A 22734-nucleotide genomic window follows, 5' to 3' on the forward strand; every position below is an offset into this window, starting at 1 on the left:
TCTGATGGATCCCCGTGTGGGATTTGTGAACATCTTCATTTATTTTACTAATTTTTGGCATCTGAGAAGTTTAAGTGTTCTCTAGTATTTCTCTCTTATATTGGACAGTAAAGAACTTTCATTGGCTTTTAATAACCTGTGTGGGTTTTTTGGTGACTATGAAGTCTATAATAATTATAATCAAATTAATGTTAATTAAAAATATAAAATAACCAAAATTCAACGAAGATGAACTCGGGAATTCGTGTCATTATTTTCCCTTCATCATGACAGAATTTTGTAGGTAGAATAAGCTTTGGTCACGTTTAGTCCAGTTGTTTTTCTCTTTATAGATAAGACACATCTTAGTGCAAGAGAAGTTAATCCACTTATTTAAGGGCATAGAGAGAATGGCTGGGAAGGTGGAGGGACCCAAGCTAGTTTAGGAAAGAATTCACCTTAATTTTTAGATTTGTACAAAGTATCATAATGAATTATTTGGAACCTTATTATTCTTTGCTATAAAACAAATGAAATTTTATTAAAACTTTCTAGCTAACAGCAACTTTAGAGATTATCAGATCGAATCCCATCATTGTATAGATGAGGAAGAGGAGGGCTAAAATGGTTAATATCTTTCTCAAGACTTACGCAGCTGATTGGTGGAGAGTCTGGTCTAGAGTCCAGCCCTTTTTTCAGTGCATTTTTCCACTTTGCCACGCCTCTTCTTAAAAAATATGTTATATGCCACAATTTAGCAATGACTTATTTTCAAAAAGCTTGTAAGCTTATTTTATTTGGCATTTGAGCCTATTGTTGTAAAGAAAAATATACCATAAAGTAATGTTTAAGTTTCTGAGCTGCTTCACAAAAGCCTATATAAGCCACAGTGTACCTGGATTATAGTAATAAAAATATTATTTCATGATACCCAATTAGTATTTACTGTGTTGTGTCCTTGGGGGAGACTATTTTCCCAAATCTATTGAGGGAATGTCAGAAAAAAAAACGTTAACAGGTGATTTTCGTAAGTGCCAGTCACTGTTGATTTACATTTCTTTTTCAGACGAAGCATCTTTGTACATACCCTTTTGCCCCTGTGTAAGTGACGACAAACATAAAATCCCTTCTCTGGCCTTTTCGTTCTCTCTGAATGCTTCCAGTGTCCCAGGCTGTACGGAAGGTGCTAGGGAACAGAATGGCCGGGGCCTCCGCGCGGCAGGAGTCAACCTGCATGCGGCAGTGGAGAATCACAGGGGAGAGATGGAGATACTAAGGGAAGGTGGTTGAGAGAGGCTCTCTGAGGAGGTGGCGTGTGAGCTGACACGCGGAGGGGCATGTGAGCTGACAGGCAGAGCCCGCAGGAGGCGGTAGGGTGGTCGTTCTCAGGTCCTGAATTGAGTGGAATTAAGAGTAACTCTGGCTGGGGATGCGGTGGTGACTCTGGACAGACGCGCTTGAGTCCTCACCAGCTGGCCTGCCGTCTGCGTAGTGAGGCTGGTGCTCCCTCCGTTGGTTTGCTTGCTGAACTATTAGATCGGCTATTTCTTAAAAATAGCCTTTTCTTCATAAGTTGGTAGAACATTAGAGCAGATATCCCCCATTGAATTTTCTTTTTCTTACCTAATTATGATTGACTTACCTTGTGGGCAGCAGTGTTCTGAAAATAGATTAAACACAGCCTATCTGAATTTACGTCCTTTAAAAAGACTTTCCCAAGTCTCCCGGCCAAACAGATAGGAGATAAATGCATTCTTCAGTGATGCCATTATCCGGCCGGTTCCTTTTGTAAAGCTTTTCAAATGTCTGTCAGATTGCGTTTTACTCGCAGTGTTTAGTGAGAATGCTTTGCTTGACCTTCGCATAAGAGTCTCAGGCAAACTCTTGTTCTCATGCCAGCGAAGAAAACAGTCCGATTTTATTGTTTTTCAGAGGAGAATAGCTCCCCTGTTTAGTGTGCAAACCTTAAAGCTGGGCTTTAACTCTGACCAGCCGGTCATCGGCGCGGTTGGGAGCTGTAGGGGAGGACAAGTTTTCTTCGGGCTGGGTCTTCTTAGGGCTGGGTCTGCAAATGAACCTGACGGATTAACACGAGGAAAGCACACAGATTAATTTAATACAGATTTTTTTTGGTAACATTGGGAGGCTTCATAAGGAGACAAAGACCTGAAGACACCTGAGTATTTTTATGCTTGGTTTGATGAAGAGTGGGCATCGTGAGGAATATGCTAGGTCAGGGAGTGTGAGCTGTGGGTGTAAAGGATGCTGCTTTCCTCAGGTATAGGGTATAGGGACCCTCTCACAGCAGGGTTTTATGACCTCCTTCAGGACAGGGGGCAGGGGGAAGGTCGGGGTTATCTTCCTGCTTCTGCTGTTTCCTCAGACTCCTTTGGCGTAAAATGTTCAAAATATGGTAATATTTTGGGGATAGTGTGTCCTGAACCCTATCAGAGGTAGTGCCATCAACATGTGCTCACTCTGGGTGGTGATTTTCTGTTAGGGGTCGGAGAAAGCATTACAAGAGGGGAAATCCAGAGGGGGCCAGTTCAGTGGGTACTCTCAGAGGCTTGTTAAGTTTTACCTAATTCATACTTAATCCTCCTCACAACTGTGAGAGGTAGTTACTCCTGTTTTTAGAGAGGAGCAAAGTGAGAGACCCTTGGAGGTCAAGTAACTTCCCAAGGTCACGCAATGAATCATCTCATGTGGTGGAGCTGGGATTCTGCACAAGCTCTGGCTGGCTTGGAGAATGTTCCGCTGTGCTACAGAGCCCTTNGTCCTGTCACGAGGTTACAGAGACAGTCCCTTTAATCAGATGAAGAGAATGCGACCCATTGTGGGTAGTAGAATCACTTTGCAGATTTACTTTACGAAAAGAGTTGTTTCCTTTGGAAATTCTTGAGATCAAACAGTGTTATGAGTTTTAAACAGTTCTTTAATGTATTTTACCTTATGTATCTTTTTATAGTGCCATATACACCTACTTATGTTGATAAAGCCATTTTTCGTGTATATTTTAGGTAATGGAGGCTAACAAGATACAGCTATAGGTTAATCTGGTAAAGTTTATTTTAAGGGGATATAATGTTTTAATTTGCACAGTTATACAAGGACAAGATTACCTAATCCACATTGCATTAGAATGTAAATTACGTGAGGGCGGGGATCTTGTCTGTCTTGCTAGTTTGTCCCTGGGGCCTTGTGCACAGGGCCTTGTACAGAGTAGGTGCTCAAGTGAATTAATGAACAAGTACACTTTGGTGAGACCCCATTTATTGATTCTCCTCCTCCCTTATTTGAGCCCTCTTTGCTGACTCCTGCTCCCCTTAGCAGAGCAGTTTCCCAGCGTTCTTTACTGAGTCTGCTGCTTACATTGCTCTACCAGAGTTTCCTGGGTCGTATCATCCCTTCCAGGAGGTAATCATATCTCGGGAAAGTGTTGAAAAAACACTGTAAAGATGTTCTGGGGATCACGAGACCAAGTATCAGAATGCGCTTTTGCTACTAATGAGGGTGTGACACAGAGCAAGTGCTTAACCTGTTGGTGCTTCATTTTCCTTGTTATTGTAAAGGGGTTGGCTTGATCCACGGTTGAAAATTCAAATGTTTATAGAGGCCAGGCAGGTTACTCACACGGTGGTACAGTGAGGACTTGTAGGGGCCGAGATAGAATTTATACTCCATTGAAGGACTTCCTGCTAACTTTTGTTTTTTTAAGATTTTAATTATATGAAAGAGAGAAAGAGAGTATGAGCACAAGCAGGGGGAGGGGCAGAGGGAGAAACAGACTCCCCACTGAGTGCAGACCCGGACCTCCTGAACCCCTTCTCCCCTGACCTTGGGGCTTCATTCCCGAATCATGAGATCATGACCTGAGCCCAAACCAAGAGCCAACACTTAGCTGGCTGAGCCACCCAGGTGCTCCCCTCTTGCTAACTCTTAATAAGAATTTGGAGTGATAAATGAATTTGACCAAAAACAAATACTTGTATTATCTTAGCCTAGTAGTTCTTTTTTTCCTGTTAACATAAATGCAAGTTATATTCAAGAGATAATATTGACGAATTGAATTCTAAAAAAAGGAAAAATTTACCAGTTATCTACTCTACAGTAAAAAGTGGAACTGGGGACAACGTACAACACATAAATAAGTTCTGTCTTTACATTTCTGAATAAAGCTCTTCTAGGAGACATTTAACTTTTGCTGATAAAGTTTTGTGAATCGTGTTCAGAAACGTTGACAACACACACATACACACGTTCTTCGAATAAGTTAAGTAACTAGGATTTTCACTCCAAGATCAATTTCTGCAAGTACCTAGGACTCTATAACTTAAGACTGCATGTTTCTACATGATTTCAATTTCAGTTGCCTTCATTATAATGTTTATCGCAATTTCTTAAAATAATTAGATCAGTGTTTATTGTGACTTTATAACTCCTTCAAATTAGACTTTAATATTTGACACAGTCGTTCCAAAAAATAAATATTCAAGGCCTCAGTTTTAAATTTGCCTTCACAAAGTTGATAACAACTATTAATAGGACTACCGTAAAATAAATGCACCTTTCTTATAAAAATTACTTGTTATAATACAGTTCCCATTCTGTTCTGTAATTCTGATAAGGAATATATTTTTTGGGTGGGGGCACCTGGGTGGCTCAGTCGTTTAAGCATCTGACTCTTGATCTCGGCTCAGGACTTGATCTCATGGTCCTGAATTCAAGCCCCACATTGAGCCCCATGCTGGGCGTGAAGCCTACTTAAAATTTTTTTTTTTAAAGAATATACTTTTTGATAATAAAACAAGGGTTTAAAATGATTCAGTCCTTGGCAAATCTTAACAGCAGTCACTCCGTGAAGAAGTCCGTCATTCTTGGAGTACAAACACTCAAAAACTGCTGTTAGCATTGAGTTTTTGTGGTTTTCGGTGCTTACTGTTTTAGTTTAGCCTCGTAGGTCTTAAACGTAGCTATGGTTTAGAATTACCTGGGAGTCTTTTAAAAAACACAGTTGCCAGATGCTACTCTTAGGGATCTGATTTACTAAAAAAAACGACAACAACAAAAAACCCCCCCAAAAGCTTCTCAAGCGCTTCTAATGTACAGCTAGGTTTTGAGTGATTAATTAGACTCTTAATTAAGTAGGGTGTTTTCTGCGCTGACTTTTAGAAACAAGCAAATGATCAAGGATATAGTCAGCTTTCCGACAAATGAGCATTTTCCCTTGTTTCGTAGCAATCTTGACGGAATGTTAGAGTTGTGAATGATCTCTGGGAAACAGTATGGATTCCACGTCGTTAGCGGAGAGGAAAAACTGTGTTCATTACACCAAGCGGTCCCTACTGCGTCATCATACATTTTGCCTGTTTTTACTCACCCAGAACTTTTACTTTTCCCCCCACTACATGTGTGGTCATAGTCAATGGTTTCTACTATATTCTCTGAACTCATGGCAGTCATACCTTTCTGCGGTTAGGACTTAGCCCTTGCATATTCGAGCTTTTGTCTTAGACCAGTTTTTATTAAGATATCTCCCCTGGGAAAGCGTTTTAACTGAATCAGAGCCTCACTACCCTAACCAAGGCCAGAAAGCATTCTCAGATATGTTAGAATGGTTTTCTGTAATACGTGTTGAAAAAAAGAAGGTCTTTTGCCTTTAAGTGAACAAATACTTAATTTTTGGGCATTCCACATACTTAAAGTTTGATTTGCACTTGCATCTATGAATTAGGATATATTTTAAGTGAAAAGTTACCACATTTCTAATGATTTGTTTTTATGTTTGAGTTTGGGTAATATTTAAACATTTATTTCAAATTTGGGAAAGATATTTTGAGGTAGTTTATTTTCTCACATTTTTTATAACCTGTGAGACAAAAAGATTTATTAATTTCTGGTGTGATATAGTCTGCCTACTGTTTTCCTTATCTGGAAAGATTTTGATTTATTCCTTAAGGGATTTATTCAATAGATTGGATCCACTAGGTTAAGTGAACGAATGACTGCTCAAGTGAACAAATTCTTCACAAAAATATTTGATAGCACATGTTTTATTATTTTTCGCTGAGAAGATTTTCATATCTGCATTCAGCTGTATTCTGATATTTTTCAAAGAATTAATTTTGTACTAATCAGAGTGGGATCACCGAGCTTATGCCTTCTTTTTGTGTTTGTTTTTTAAATCTCTTCTATCAGTTCTTGCTTTCACAACCAAAGTTTTGGGCTATTCAGACATCAGCTTTGATCCTCCGGACGAAACTTGAGAGAGGAAGCACACGCCGAGTGGAACGGGCAATGAGGCAGACACAGGTGAGAATTAATGTGACAGTTTTTGTCACTCTTTCTGTTACTCTTCCAAGTCTTTATGCAACTAATGAATCATTGAACACTACATCAAAAACTAATGATTAACTCTTTATTGCTGTTAATAAGCGTAGGGATGCCTGGACGGCTCAGTCGGTTAAACGTCTGACTTTGGCTCAGGTCATGAGTTCAGGGTCCTGGGATTAAGCCCAGGGTGGGCTCCCCACTGAGCGGGAAGTCTGCTTGTCCCTCCGCCCCCTCATGTGCACTCTCTCTCTCTTTCTCTCAAATAAATAAATAAAATCTTAAAAAAATAAGCATATATATGTGTTGTGAATATAAAATAATGAGATGTTTTTCATTTTGTTCATTTTGTTATTTTTTAGAATGTAGGTTCTAGAACTTGTTTGGCTCCAGAGCCCATCTGGGTCCCTTAGTAGCTCTGTGACCACAATATTTAACCTCTCTAAAGGAAAACTGTTCCTCGGTTCACAACACTTTTTTTTTTTTTAAAGATTTTATTTATTTATTCGACAGAGATAGAGACAGCCAGTGAGAGAGGGAACACAAGCAGGGGGAGTGGGAGAGGAAGAAGCAGGCTCATAGTGGAGGAGCCTGATGTGGAGCTCGATCCCGCAATGCCAGGATCACGCCCTGAGCTGAAAGCAGACGCTTAACCACTGTGCCACCCAGGCGCCCCTCGGTTCACAACACTTCTGATACCACATGTGTAGGTTTTCCACACCAAGCATTTCTCCACTTTCCTGTGGACATCAACTGGGTATCCTGTAATTTAATTCAATTCTGACACTATCTAAGCTTAGAGCAGACACCACAGGTTAAGGACTCAGACCCACAAGACTGCCCTCTACTTTATTTTTATTTTATTTTTTAAGATGCCATAAATTTTAACAAGCGTCAGTTTCAGAAATGTTATTTATTTTTTTTCAAATTTTTATTTCAATTCTAGTTAGTTAACATACAGTACAATATTGGTTTCAGGAGTAGGATTCAGTGCTTCAGAGGGGAGGGGGTTGGGGGATTGGGATAGTCCAGTGATGGCTAGTAAGGAGGGCATGTATTGCATGGAGCACTGGGTATTATATGCAAATAATGAATCATGGAACATTGCATCAAAAACTGGGGATGTAGTGTATGGTGACTAACATAACATAATAAAAAATTATTAAAAAAAAAAAAGCGTTCAGTGATTCATCACTTACATACAACACCCACTGCTCAACACAACAAGGGCCCTCCTTAATACCCTTCACCCATGTAGCCCACCCTCCACCCACCTCCCCCCAGAAAGCCTCACTTTGTTTTCTGTTGTTAAGAGTCTCTTATGGTTTGTTTTCCTCTCTCTCTCTCTCTCTTTTACCCCCCCTCCTTTGTTCATCTGTTTTGTTTCTTGAATTCCACATGGGAGTGAAATCATAACGGTGTTTGTCTTTCTCTAACTGACTTACTTCACGTAGCATTGTACCCTCTAGTTCCATGCATGTTGTTGTAAATGGCAAGATTTCATTCTTTTTGATGATGAGTAATATTCCACTGTATATATATACCACATCTCCTTTATCCATCTGTCGATGGACATTTGGGCTCTTTCCATAATTTGGCTATTACTGATAATGCTGCCATAAACATTGAGGAGCAAATCCGTAGTTTTGTATCCTTTGGGTAAATACCTACTAGTGAAATTGCTGAATCATTGGATAGTTCTATTTTTAACTTTTTGAGGCATCTGCATACAGTTTTCCAGAGTGGCTGAACCAGTTTGCTTTCCCACCAACAGTGCAAGAGGGTTCCTCTTTCTCCACATCCTCGCCAGTAACTGTTGTTTCCTGTGTTGTTAATTTTAGCTGTTCTGACAGGTGTGAGGTGTTATCATGGTTTTGATTTGTATTTCCCTGGTGATCAGTGATGTTGAGCAACTTTTCATATGTCTGTTAGCCATCTGATGTCTTCTTTGGAAAAGTATCTGTTCATGTCTTCTGTCCATTTCTTAATTAGATTATTTGTTTTTTCAGTGTGGAGTTTGATAAGTTCTTTATAGATTTTAGATACTAACCCTTTATCAGATATGTCATTTGCAAATATCTTCTCCCATTCTGTCAGTTGTTTTTAGTTTTGTTGATTGTTTCCTTCACTGTGCAGAAGGTTTTTATCTTGATGAAGTCCCAGTAGTTCATTTTTGCTTTTGTTTCCCTTGCCTGTGGTGATGTATTTAGTAAGAAGTTGCTACGGCCAAGGTCAAAGAGGTTGCTGCCTGTGTTCTCCTCTAGGATTTTGATGGTTTCCTGACTCACATTTACATCTTTCATCCATTTTGAGTTTATTTTTGTGTATGGTGTAAGAAAGTGGTCCAGTTTCATTCTTCTGCATGTTGCTGTCCAGTTTTCCCAGCATCATTTGTTGAAGAGACTGTCTTTTTTCCATTGGATATTCTTCCCTGCTTTATCAAAGATGAGTTGACCCTATAGTTGTGGGCCCATTTTTGGGTTCTCTATTATGTTCCAGTGATCTATGTGTCTGTTTTTGTGCCAGTACCCCACTGCCCTGATGAGTACAGCTTTGTGTAATAGAGCTTGAAGTCCAGAATCATGATGCTTCCAGCTTTGCTTTTCTTTTTCAGGATTGCCTTGGCTATTTGGGGTCTTTTGTGGTTCTGTATAAATTTTAGGATTGTTTTTTCTAGCTCTGTGAAAAATGCTGTTGGTGTTTTGATAGAGATTGCATTAAATGTGTAGATTGCTTTGGATAGTATAGACATTTTAACAATGTTTGTTCTTCCAGTCCATGAGCGTGGAATATTTTCCCATTTCTTTGTGTCCTCTTCAATTTCTTTTGTAAGTGTTCTATAGTTTTCAGAGTACAGATCTTTTACCTCTTTCGTTAGGTTTATTCCTGGGTGTCTGAGGGTTTTTGGTGCAATTGTAAATGAGACAGATTCTTTGATTTCTTTTTCGGTTGCTTCATTATTGGTGTATAGAAATGCAACAGATTTCTGTACATTGACTTTATATCCTGCAACATTGCTGGATTCATGTATTAGTTCTGGCAATTTTTTGGTGGAGTCTTTAGGGTTTTCTATATAGAGTATCATGTCGTCTGCAAATAGTGAACGTTTGACTTCTTTCTTGCCGATTTGGATGCCTTTTATTTCTTTTTGTTGTCTCATTGCTGAGGCTAAGACTTCCAGTACTATGTTAAATAGTAATGGTGAGAGTGGACATCCCTGTCCTGTTCCTGACCATAGGGAAAAGCTCTCAGTTTTTCCCCATTGAGGATGATATTAGCTGTGGGTCTTTCATGTGTGGCCTTTATGATGTTGAGGTATATTCTATCTATACCTACTTTGTTGAAGGTTTTTATCAAGAATGGATGCTATATTTTGCCAAATGCTTTTTCTGCATCTATTGAGAGGATCTTATCCTTTCATTAATGTAGGGTATCATTTTGATTGATTTGTGAATATTGAACCACCCCTGCAAGACTGCCCTCTACTTTAGATGCTAACCTCAAGTCTGGTTCTGACTGACTGGCTGTAAATCAGGGGTTCTACTGACCCCCACCTGGAGTCCAATAATTTGCTAGAATGGCTCACAGAATTCAGGGAAACTTTACTTACTATTACTGGTTTATTATAAAGGATACAGATGAACAGCCAGGTGAAGAGGTACATAGGGAGGGTCTGGAAGCATCCTGAGCACAGGAGCTTCTGTCGTTGTGATGTTTGGGGTGCATCACTCTCCTGGCATGTGGTCGATTCACCAACCTGGAAACTCCCTAAGTCTGTTTGTTTTAGGGTTTTTAAGGAGGTTTCATTATGTAGGCATGATTGATTAAGTCTTGGCCGTTGATGATTAACCTAATCCCCAGCCCTGCTCCCTTTCCCAGAGGTTGGGAGTGTGGCTGAAAGTTCCACCCCTCTAATCCCACGGCTGGTTCCTGTGTCAACTAGACCCCAGCCTCCAGGAGTCACCTCAGTATCATGAACTGAAGAATGGTGCAAGGGCTTATTATGAATAACAAAAGATGCTGCTTTAGCCCCTACCACTCAGCAAGTTACGGGAGTTTGAGAAGCTCCATGCCAGGAAGCAGGGATGGAGACCAAATATTATATCACATCATACGTCCAAGCTTCATTTTCATCATCTGCAAAAGAGGGTAGTAATAGTACTTACAGTGTAGGTTTGTGATGAGTATTAAAAGAGACAATATAAGAGTTAACAAGATGTGGTTCCACAGGTACAGATTGTATAAAGAAATAGAATTCATCCTGATGCAAAAATAATTAAAATTAATCTGCATTCAGGCATCATCTCCATTTAATACCAATGTTTATTCTCGTCCATTGACTAAATAACATTTAGTCTCTTTCACTGATTGTCTAATAACCTGTGATGCAGATTGATTGCCAAGAGAAATTTAAAATGTTGCAAAAGATGGAGGATTTCATGAAGTCAATGACAGTGATATTTTTAAGAATTTATTTTTGGCTTTGGAACAACTTAGTTGTAGGAATGATGTGAAGAGAGGTGCCTGGGGGGCTCAGTTGGTTAAACAGCCAATTCTTGATTTTGGCTCAGGTCATGATCTCAGGGTCGTGGGATCAAGCCCTATGTCAAGCTCTGCGTGAGGTATGGAGACTGCTTAAGAGTCTCTCTCTCCCTCTCCCCTCCCCCCATCTCTCTTTCCCTCTCTTAAAAAAAAAAAAAAGAAAAAATGACGTGAAGAACTCCCATTCATCCTTCTTGATGAGACCCCAGTCAAGTTTTATCAATAGTCCTAATAATGTCCTTTGTAGCAAAAGGATGCAAGCACAGCATTGAGCTGCTTCATCCTTTCAGTTTCTGCCTAAAATTAAAAAAAAAAAAAAAAAAGGAACGTATATGCCTGCAGGCGCACCTGGTTGGCTCAAGTCAATGGAGCATGCGACTGTTGATCTCGGGGTTGTGAGTTTGAGCCCCACCTTGGGTGTAGAGATTACTTAAAAATAAAATCTTTTTTTTTCTTTTAAGATTTTATTTATTCATTTAACAGAGACAGCGAGAGAGGGAACACAAGCAAGAATGTGTATGCCTGCAGGTACCATGTTATCACTGCTAGTTGTTTGGTTTCCAGTTCTATAGGCAGCTCCTGCCCAGCATCTAAACGATGAATGGTGGTTGGGGGGGGGGGGAGTCGGAGCATGTCCTAGGTCTAGATGTTTCTTATTTTAATGAGGCTTGAGTTAGATTTTTTAACTGGGAACATTGGAAGGAAATACATAATGAGATGTAAATACGGGGTGAAATATGTTCAGGTTTACCAAATAATCATAAGCATAACTTGGTACCGTTTTACAAGGCTGGGTGGTAGGAAGGAGGAAGAGGTGACTTAGGGAGAATGCATTTGGTGTGTGTGGCATACAGAGTCCTTCAGTCTGCTTCATGTCAGTCTGGTTCCTGCTGGAGAGCAGCGTGAGATAAAATGTCGGAAGGGCTGACTGTTCTAGTTCTGGTGTCAACCCTCATAGAAGGCTACAGAATAATGTGGATTTTCTCCTCTGAGTAAAAGGAACTATGGGTAACATGGCAAAAGTCAGGTTGAAAGAGAGTCTTAGAGTACGGTAGCATTTATTGGTGAGAATAGAAGTAGAGACCTCAGTTGGGGGTTATTTTCATTGGCCTGATTACTGGGAGCAGACTTAGTATGGATAGAAATACAAATGCAAGAGATGATTTACGTAGTTGTTCTAAGTTAGAGAAATCAGTTAAATTACCTTCAATGAAACTGAAGGTAAAATGAAAGATGGTGAAACTTACAACTCTTGTTTTTTTTGTATGGCTGCTTAAATTTAAACTCTTAGGGAAAAAGTGTTCAGAATAAGATTATTTTTCAAAGAGAGGTATCAGGAAACTAAACAATGTGAGAACTTTAAAAACAGTCTTTATTTATTTATTTATTTTTATAATAATATTTTCTATTATATTATGTTAGTCACCATACAGTACATCCCTGGTTTTTGATGTAAAGTTCCATGATTCATTACTTGCGTGTAACACCCAGTGCACCATGCAACACGTGCCCTCCTTAATACCAATCACCGGTCTATCCCATTCCCCCACCCTCCTCCCCTCTGAAGCCCTCAGTTTGTTTCTCAGAGTCCATAGTTTCTCATGCTTCATTCCCCCTTCTGATTACCCCCCTTTCTCTATCCCTTTCTTCCCCTACCGATCTTCCTAGTTCTTATGTTCCATAGATGAGAGAAATCATATGATAATTGTCTTTCTCTGCTTGACTTATTTCACTTAGCATTATCTCCTCCAGTGCCATCCATGTTGCAGCAAATGTTGAGAACTCGTTCTTTCTGATAGCTGAGTAATATTCCATTGTATAAATGGACCACAACTTCTTAATCCAGTTGTCTGTTGAAGGACATCTCGGTTCCTTCCACGATTTAGCTATTGTGGACACTGCTGCTATGAACATTGGGGTGCATATGGCCCTTCTCTTCACTACGTCTGTATCTTTGGGGTAAATACCCAGTAGTGCAATGGCTGGATCATAGGGTAGCTCAATTTTTAACTTTTTAAGGGACCTCCACACTGTTTTCCAGAGTGGCTGTACCAACTTGCATTCCCACCAACAATGTAGGAGGGATTTAAGAGCTTTTTAAAAGTGTTTTGTTGTTGTTGTTGTTTTTTAATAAATAGCTCCCCTGCATTCGAAAGTCTGTTGTTGCCAGGTAAAAGCAGATGTTTATCTGGATTAAGTGAAGTTTTTATTCAAAAATCCATGAGATAGGGGCACCTGGGAGGCTCAGTCAGTTATGCAACTGCCTTCAGCTCAGGTCATGATCCCAGGGTTCTGGGATCGAGCCCGCATTGGGCTCTCTGCTCAGTGGGGAGCCTGCTTCTCCCTCTCCCTCTGCCCCTCCTCCAGCTTGTGTTCTCTCACTTGCTCATTCTCTGTCTCTCAAATAAATAGGTGAAAAAACCTTTTAAAAAAAATCCAGGGGCGCCTGGGTGGCACAGCGGTTGGGCGTCTGCCTTTGGCTCAGGCCGTGATCCCGGCGTTATGGGATCGAGCCCCACATCAGGCTCCTCTGCTGTGAGCCTGCTTCTTCCTCTCCCACTCCCCCTGCTTGTGTTCCCTCTCTCGCTGGCTGTCTCTATCTCTGTCAAATAAATAAATAAATAAATAAATAAATAAATCTTAAAAAAAAAAAATCCATGCAGATAAAAAGCAAACAAACAAAAAATCCATGAAAACAAAAATCCCACGTTCCTTTCCAGAACTTATCTGTGTCAGCATAGTTTGGCAAAACCACAAGAGGGTTACCAAGTTATTATAAATGTCAGTGCTACTAACATCCCAGTTAGCAAACATTTATTGAATTCTTAGTATGTCCCAGGTACTGTATTGGGCCCTGGGTATGCTAAGATAATTAACATGTAAGGTTTCAGGAGCTTACATTCTAAGGGCCAGATTCTTTGTCTTGGAATTATTTTCCACCTCCTCTTTTTCATCTCCCTCCCCCTGTCTGCAAAATACGATGCAGTTACCATGTCCTTCTGCTTTTCTTCCTACATACTGTTTGAATTTATTGAGGGCCTACTATGTGCTCTACAGTTTGTCACATATTGTTTTAACCATTTGACTTCTTTTCACCGAGTCACATCGTACCTCAGAGCCCTTTATGTTATTGTCACAAGTTGTTTTCTCCAAATTCGTGAGACAGAGATCAGGGTTCAGTGCCACTTTAAGAGAAATAGGAGGGAGCAGGATTGGGCTGAGGAAGAAGTCACACGGAGGTGCGGGCCCAACACAGCCCAGGCTGTTTCCCATGCTGAGCGTCCCCCTGACTTTCTCCCTACCCTTCCCCGCCACTGGATATAGGTGGTCCTGGGAAGGGCCGAGACCTCAGGCCAGGTGCTCTGGGTGGCTGTGGGGGACGCTGAGACAGCTGACAGCCGGGGGCCACGTGCACACCCCACTCCCTGCAGCTGAGCCTGGTGTAAAGCCAAGAAGGAAGGTGAAGGTGTGGTTTCATGATCAGCACTTTAAATTATTCATGCTGAATTGGCCCTATGGTATTGAAGTTTATTTATTAAAAGCTCATTTCACACTAAGCAGAATGTTGAAATAACTGAAGTGTTAAAATGATCACATATGCATATTTTATTAAAATGGGTGTATAGTTTTTTGTTTAAGGAGACTACACATAAATTTTTTAAATTTTATTTTGGGAAACAGTTTAAATGGGTTTTTGTTTTCTTTGCCAAAGTTTGGCCTTAATACAAATAGTACTAGATTACATTTATTTATTAATGAAGGGCATACTGAGTTAGAAGTGATTTGCTTTGCATTTATCTGGTACATTCATGTCGGCGTGTGAAATAACTAAGTCGTCATTCAGTTTTCTTTTGGCGCGGCAGTTAAACTCATAAAGTAGAGGTAAATTTGTAAGTGTATAGCACAACTTTGTCATTGGAAACCTGCTTTATTCTCTGAATTATGTACATTATGTTTTTGGGCATCAAATAACAAACGGATGTGTTTGAGGAAAATAGATTTGAAGTAGGAGCCACATCACCATGCTCTCGCGTCGTGCCCTGTCTTGGCCTTCGTATATCTCGTATCTCCCCGTCTTGCCATCCAAATCCTGCATTCTGAAGAGAATTGTGTACCTCTCTGCCTGTAGAACAGGATGAGGGACTTACTATTTCTGCCTTTGCAGGGAGATACCACAGAGAAAATCACTTCACTCCTCAACCCAGAAATTTTGGAAATGAGCCAGATCATGTGACAAGGTGAATGCAGGATTTATCTAATTTTCTGCCCCTTGTTGAGCCATTTACCTCATCACCTGAACTCTTGCCAATTCTCTGATTCCGAGCTTGATATTACTGTGCTTGTTGAAGTTGCTGCGTCCCCGAAGAATAAGAGGAAAAGGATTTTTCAAATACCTGTATGTATAAAACAATGTTTAGGAGAAATTTTGTTTTAGTTTCTGTGAAAATCTGTTTCCTTCATCAACTGTTATAGTGTGATAAAACGATAAGCTCTTAAGGCTGAAAGAAAAATAAGCCAGAAGGAGTTATTTAGGGAAAAGCTTGGTCTTGTCATATTACGAGTTGAGGAAGTGCAGGTGGGATGAGGTCAGGTGACTCGACTCAGCTGGCCTGGCTAGTTACTGACGGTTTGGACTGTAACTTGCGCGGTGATGATGTGATGGCAGGTCCTGAAGGTGGCAGGTTTGGGAGGGATTTCTGAGACATGCCAAACTTAGAATATTGCATCCCACCGAAAGGTAAATAAAGCAATGTTACAAGATCCACAGAGGAAAAAAGAACTCCAAATTGAGGAGAGTCCTTTAAAAACACCTTATCTCATGAAAATTCTTCTAGGCTGGAGTTCTTGAATGATTGCATGTTTGGGGCTGTGATGATGGTGCTAATGCTGAAAAAATGGTGTTTATGGAAACATTGTTTGAGTGGTTATGATTCAGAAGCAAAGAATTAAAGCGAGATTATATTCTCCAGTACTTATTCATACCCTGCTTCTGATGATTTTGTGTTCATTATTAAAATAATCTCGCTAATGAATTGTAATTACTCAGTTATCTCTTAACCCTGTTAATTTAAATGAGGACAGTCTGCCCCTGTTCAGGTAGCTGTGCCTCTGCGGATGATTTTCCAATAGGGATCTTTTCCTTCACCTTTGAATTTGTGGGAGGACAGTGCATTGAACTGGGAATTGGAGATTAGAGCAGTTTTTTGTCACTCTTTGTACTACATTTGACTTTCTTTACTGTGGTAGTTAATTGAGATTTAACAATTTTTAAATGAGTTTTAGTTTTCCAAGAACATCTGTTCTTGATACTGGAATTGTATACATGCTTTGATGGTATAGATGTTTTCCATCATATTTGATTCTGGAGGGAGAAGAGTCCAGAACAAGACGTTTGGTACTGTTGTGGAGATTATCACTCCAATATAGGCTAAAACACTTCTCTTAAAAGCTGGGAATCCTGGGGTACCTGGGTGGCTCAGTCGGTTAAGCGTCCCACTCTTGGTTTCGACTCAGGTCGTGATCTCAGGGTTGTGAGATCGAGCTCCATGTCAGGCTCAGTGTGAAGTGTGCTTGAGATTCTCTCTCCTTCTCTCTCTCTAAAATGAATAAATCTTAAAAAAAAAAAAGCTGATAGCCCTTTCTTTACATGGCTGTTTAATTTCTAGTAATGATTAAAGGCATGTCGTAACAAAAACCTTAATTAGGGAAAAACTGGTCACAGAAATATAACGTCAGGATTTATACAGTGAGCCTCTTGTTTTTGAATAATTTCATAGAGGGGTCCTTCATATTATTTTTTATACTGAGGGAAAATCACACTGCTGGTATTATATCTAACCCCTGGACCAAGTCCATGGTTAGTAGTGGCAAAGTATGTTTTGTTTTTTTAAAATTATGTCACTGTTTTTAATTGCTTTTAATTATAGAAATAATACCTGCTAATTATAAAAAGTAGGCAGTAGAGAAGCAGAAAGTAAAAAACGGTTTTCCCCCACCTTGCTTGCCTTCCAATCTCAATTTGTAACCTTCTAGACTTCTTTCTCTGCATGAATAACCAGTATGCTTAAACATCAGCGGGATCATGCAGTCTATATTACTTTATACTTTTTTGCCTCGTAACAGAACAGCCTGATCAGCTCTGCATGCCAGGACCTGTAGATCTAGCTCATTCATTCCAGCAGCCATATGTCACTCTGTTAAATGGAGGTGCTATAATTTATTGAACCTATCACCTATTTCTGAAGGTGCCCTTTAATTAATGTATTTTGATTTTTAAACTGCATATTAGAAACTTTCACACTACACATAGTAAAAAAAAAGTCTACTCAGAAGGATCTCAAATGCAAGGTGTAAATTCTCCTCCAATTCCCAACTCACTTTTTAGCAGTTTCTTTTTGTTGTTCTCGTGGTTTCCATTATAACTTTAAATAGTTACACTTCTATTACTTCTTTAAATGCTTGTACTCCTTTTCTTGCTTTCCAACTTAATTTTTTTTAAAGATTTATTTATTTATTTGAGAGGGGGGTGGGAGGCAGAGGGAGAGGGAGAGAGAGTCTTAAGCAGACTCCACGCTGAGTGTGGAGCCTGACATGGGGCTTGATCTCACGACCTTGAGAGCACAATCTGGGCTGAAACCAAGAGTCAGATGTTTAACCATCCGAGCCACCCAGGCACCCCCTGTTTTATCAACTTTAGATAGAATCTGTTGCCTCCACACTATGAATTGTGGGTAAGTCAGTACATTTCTCATTCCCTCTTTCATGTTTATGCCTTTTTTTTTGCAATGGTTAGGGATTGTCACTCTGGATTTTATTCTGTAATTTATGTCATCTGTGTTTAGTCATATGTTGATTTTTAAAATTTTAAATCAGTTTTATAATATTATAATTATGATTATATGAGTGTTTTAATTATATAACCAAATACTGTGATTGTACCTATGGAGAAAAAATCATATGCTTTGTCTTTGAACTTTTGCTACTTGACGAAGGGTGTCATAGCAATCAGGGTCCAGGGATTCTCCATTTGTTCCTTTCTTGCTTTTTTTTTTTTTTTTTTAACTCATTTTAGGTCATAGCTACCACTGTTTCTTTGATCTCAGTTGTTACATTCCTTGTTTTCCTTGTCTTTTTGTGTTACTTCCTGTGTAACTTTCATCTAAAGGACGTGGGTGGTAAAATTTGAGTCTTTGTGAATGTATTTTTCCATCAGAATTTATTAGTTGAGTTGGGTATAGAATTCTAGTTTCAAAATAATCTTTCTGTAGGACTGTAAATGAGATCATTTCTTTAGTATCTTCCAGCATTCCAGTTTACTGCTAAGTGTGGCAGTTTAATTATTGTTCCATTTTTTAAAAGATTTATTTATTTATTTGAGAGAGAAAGAGAGTGCAAGCAGGGGGAGGGGTAGAGGGGTAGAGAGAGAATCTCAAGCAGATTCCCTGCTGAGTGAGGAGCCCAATATGGGGCTTGATCCCATGACCCTGAGATCATGACCTGAGCTGAAATAGAGTCAGCTTAACCGACTGAGCTGCCCAGGTACCCCATTATTGTTCCATTTTAAGTGATATTTTTCTTCTCTTTTTGAACATTTTTAGAATTTTCTCTCCATGCTTGGAATTCTGGATGTCTGAATGTGAGCATGGGTTCTGGAGTCATACCACCTGGTTTCAGATTCCAGCTCTACCATGTACAAAGGGTATTTTCTTCCATTATTTCTTTAATTATACCTCTCCATTTTTTTTAAAGCCTTTTTCTCTAGTTCAGTTCTGCCGTTGGAATTCTAGTAAACTTATGTGAGACCACCTGAATTTATCTTGTATGACTCTTACCTTTTTTTGGTGGTTTTTTTTTTTTTTTTTTTTTTTTTTTTTTTTTTTTTTTGTAGTTTTGCTTGATGTTGTGGGAGATTTCTTTGACCTTTTTTTTTTCTATATCTCTAGTTTTGATCATTAGCCTAATTTCTAATATTATTCAGTCTATCCTTGTAATTTTTTATTTTGATAATTCTTTTTTTTTCTTTCTCTCTCTCTTTTTACAGTTATTTTCAGGTATATAATATAGTGATTCAACAGTTCTATGCACTTTTTTTCAGTGCTCATCAAGATTAGTTTACTCTTAATTCCCTTTATTTCATTAAAAATAATATTTGACAATTATTTTTAATTTTTAGGAATATTGTATTTTTGTGATTGTTTTTTCTAATACCCTTTTCTTTTTATATTGCTGAGATATCTCATTTAATTTATATTCACATTGTTAATTAGAATTTTAAAAATTCCCTTCTTTCCATGAATTCTCTCTCCTCAGTAGTAAATTATTTTATATGTTCATCTTGGCCTTTCTTTTCTTGGTATTGCTTTTCCTTAACTTCCTGATGATCACCAGTGTTCATTGTATTAGCGGTTAATGTGAGCTGCTTCTGCGGTTATATGAGTTTCTTTGTCTGAGAGGCCTTTCCCTGGAATGGAAGGACTGACTACATACTGCGCACCTGGCCAGGGTGTGTCTAACTGGCAGGCTTCGTTAGGATTGCCAAGAATCTTCTCTCTACCCCTTCCCCTAGGGCCTTAAACTCTGGATCTGAGGTAATTGATGTTATAACAGAGAAGCTTCTCTTTTTAGATAGGCCCCATATATCCTGTTGCTTTATTCCCTTATTCTTTTCCTCCACAAGACATGTAAGGTTTGGACAGCATCCCCTAGATGGTGCAAGCAAGCAGTGTGCTTCAGCCTAGGGGCCAGAGATGGTATCCAGAGGAGCTGGTAGCAGCGCCAAGATCCCAAGTGAAGAGCCAGTAACAAGAGATATAGAGACCTCCATGAGGAGGACCTTCTCTCAGTGCTTGTCTGAAGCATCAGCCAGTGGTAGTAAGTCACAGAAGTCATAGCCTAGAATATTGGGTCACCTTCCCCAGAGTGATAACTCAACAGGTGAACTAAACAATTTGTGAGGTTTTCTTAGCTCACTGAACTTAGAGAAACTGCAACAGATACGAAAGGCTTCGAGTGCTTAGAAGAGGCACCTTTTCATCAAGAACAAGGTTAAAGTGTTTAAAGGTTGGGATAGCAGGGTCAGAAAAAAGGCCTAACAGTTCAGAAAATGTGTATGAGGTTGATAATATGCAGAATTAGCTCTGAATCAAATATGTTAACACAGGGCCTCCCTTTCTACCCCTAGACCAAAGCCAGATCCTGGGTCATGGCATCTCATCAGAAGTGCCCTGTGCCTGTAGTCATCAGGAGCATTTGGTAGGAGGGCGGTAGTTTGGGGCAGACGGCCAGCTTGTGTGGATCATCTCAACCTTATTTATTTATTTTTTAAAAAGATTTATTTATTTTAGAGAGAGAGAGCATGCATGTGTGTGAGCAGGGAAAGGGGCAGAGGGAGAGGGAGAGAGAATCTTCAAGCAGACTCCCTCCTGAGCGAGGAGCCCGACCCAGGGACCCTGAGATCATGACCTGGGCCAAAATCAAGAGCTGGCCACTCAACCAACTGAGCCATCCAGGCGCCCCTCAACTTTAGAATAATTATGTAAGTGTGTGGTTCTCTCAAAGAGATGGGGATATGACTGCAAGAAAGAAGGTAAGGGACCCAACTGTAGGATATAGTATTCAGTTATACTAAGCTGGAAGCATGTTCTCAGATGCAGGTAAGAGCTCCCTAGTACCCCCCAGTTTCCCAGCACGATGTCCAGCTTTATAGGATGGCATCGGGTGCCGGAAACTCCCCTTGGCATTGACACAGAGGTGAGGGATAGTTTATGCCCACCTGGGACCTCCCATCCCTCAGCCAAATAATGATCATGAGGGGAAGGTGTCCCCCAGCAGACCCAGGCTTCTGACCCATCTTAGTTTCAGTCTGAGTTTTGTGAGAAAAGGATTGCTGAAGTTGTTTTATCCCACAACTAATGAGAGAATTATGCCATTTTAATATCTTCATTTCTCACTGAGACTGTTGTAACTCTTCTTACTTTTTCTCCTCACCAACTGGTTGGTCCTTTCGTTGAAAAATCAAAAATCAACTGACCACATGTGTGCGGTTTATTTCTGGACTGTGTTTTTTCTTTTTTCTTTTCTTTTCTTTTCTTTTCTTTTCTAAGATTTTATTTATTTATTTGACAGAGAGAGAGAGATAAGGAGCACAAGCAGGAGGAGCTGCAGAGGGAGAGGGAGAAGCTGAGCAGAGAGCCCCTGCGGGGCTGGATCCCAGGACCCCAAGATCATGACCTGAGCCAAAGGCAGGCACTTAACTGACTGAACCACCCAGGCACCCCTGGAGTGTGTTTCCAAAGCTATATTTTAGCATTTATTAAATTATATTATACTTTATTTGGAAGCCTTTCTAACATCACATCTAGAATGTGAGCTTCTTGAGGGCTCACGTCTTCTGTTTCTTTTACTTTTGTATTCTTAGAATAGGCATTCAGTGGGTGTTTGCTGCGTGTTGAATTTGAAAAAAAAATCATGTTTGAATTAGCTACTTATTAGCAGGACAATTTGAGAATTGGCTAAATTAAAGATTAAATTTTCATCTGGCACTTGAGAAATCCATGAGCTGTAGAGACCAGCCTTTCTAATATCATTCCAGTCCAGATCTTCAGCTCAGGGCCAGAGCTAACAGGAACAGAGCAATCACCGTGATCACAAAGGTTAACGTAGTGTTCCCAGAAGGTAGTAATTCACAATTTGGTTGGTTGTATTTTTTGAAAGGGAGGGAAAAGAGATAAAGGAATGTAACTTTTTCCTTACAGTGTTTCCTAAAAAATGATGAATTACATGTATAAATCACTACTTTTTGAGGTCTTTAGAAGTGATAAGAGAACTAGAGTTCATGAATTCACTTAATTAACTAGAAATATGTTCACTCTGTGTTTCTCAACATATCTAAAAACCAAAGCTTTTTCTTTATATTACAGACGAGTCATTTGTTCTGCAATAAAGGCTTCTCTTTCATGTTTTAGTGTCTCGGGCTATGTATGTGCTCTGGGATATATATATATATATATCTTCATAAAAACACATCCTCATGCATTGTACTTGGTAGGCTTCGTATTGACCTTGATGTGTGACTTTTTGTGTCAGTGGAGAGTGTGTGCCCTTGTGGGGCACATGGTCTAGTAATTCCCACTGTCTGTGGCTGTACTGGGCTTGCCTAAGGAGTGGGTATGGCTTCAAAATTTGAGAAATTGCATTTGATTTTTACATTTATTTTTTTATTTTCTTTCTTAAAAGATTTTTTTATTTAATTTTTTATTATTTATTTATTTATTTTAATTATAATAATATTTTTTATTATATTATGTTAGTCACCATACAGTACACCCCTGGTTTTGTTTTGTTTTTTCTGAATATTTTATTTATTTATTAGACAGCAATAGAGACAGCCAGCGAGAGAGGGAACACAAGCAGGGGGAGTGGGAGAGGAAGAAGCAGGCTCATAGCAGAAGAGCCTGATGTGGGGCTTGATCCCATAACGCCGGGATCATGCCCTGAGCCGAAGGCAGACACTCGACCGCTGTNNNAATATTTTTTATTATATTATGTTAGTCACCATACAGTACATCCCTAGTTTTTGATGTAAAGTTCCATGATTCATTACTTGCGTATAACACCCAGTGCACCATGCAATACGTGCCCTCCTTACTACCCATCACCAGCCTATCCCATTCCCCCAGCCCCTCCCCTCTGAAGCCCTCAGTTTGTTCGCAGAGTCCATAGTCTCTCATGCTTCATTCCCCCTTCTGATTACCTCCCCTTTCTTTATCCCTTTCTTCTCCTACCGATCTTCCTACTTCTTATGTTCTATAAATGAGTGAAACCATATGATAGTTGTCTTTCTCTGCTTGACTTATTTCACTTAGCATTATCTCCTCCAGTGCC

General features: G+C 39.6%; 1 protein-coding gene across 2 annotated transcripts in view; it reads left to right on the forward strand.

Annotated features, from left to right (window-relative positions):
* Positions 1-22734, forward strand: part of TTC27 (tetratricopeptide repeat domain 27) — a 184070-nt gene that overhangs the window by 57458 nt on the left and 103878 nt on the right. The window contains exon 10 of one of the 2 annotated variants that reach the window (XM_008700249.2): positions 6178-6291. The exons of the other annotated variant lie outside the window; for it this stretch is intronic. Coding sequence (XP_008698471.1) covers positions 6178-6291 — 114 coding nt within the window. The remainder of the gene's footprint in view (positions 1-6177; positions 6292-22734) is intronic. 2 annotated transcript variants of the gene reach the window in all.

Source organism: Ursus maritimus, unplaced genomic scaffold (assembly GCF_017311325.1).
Source record: "Ursus maritimus isolate PB19 unplaced genomic scaffold, ASM1731132v1 scaffold_6, whole genome shotgun sequence".
NCBI lineage: Eukaryota > Metazoa > Chordata > Mammalia > Carnivora > Ursidae > Ursus > Ursus maritimus.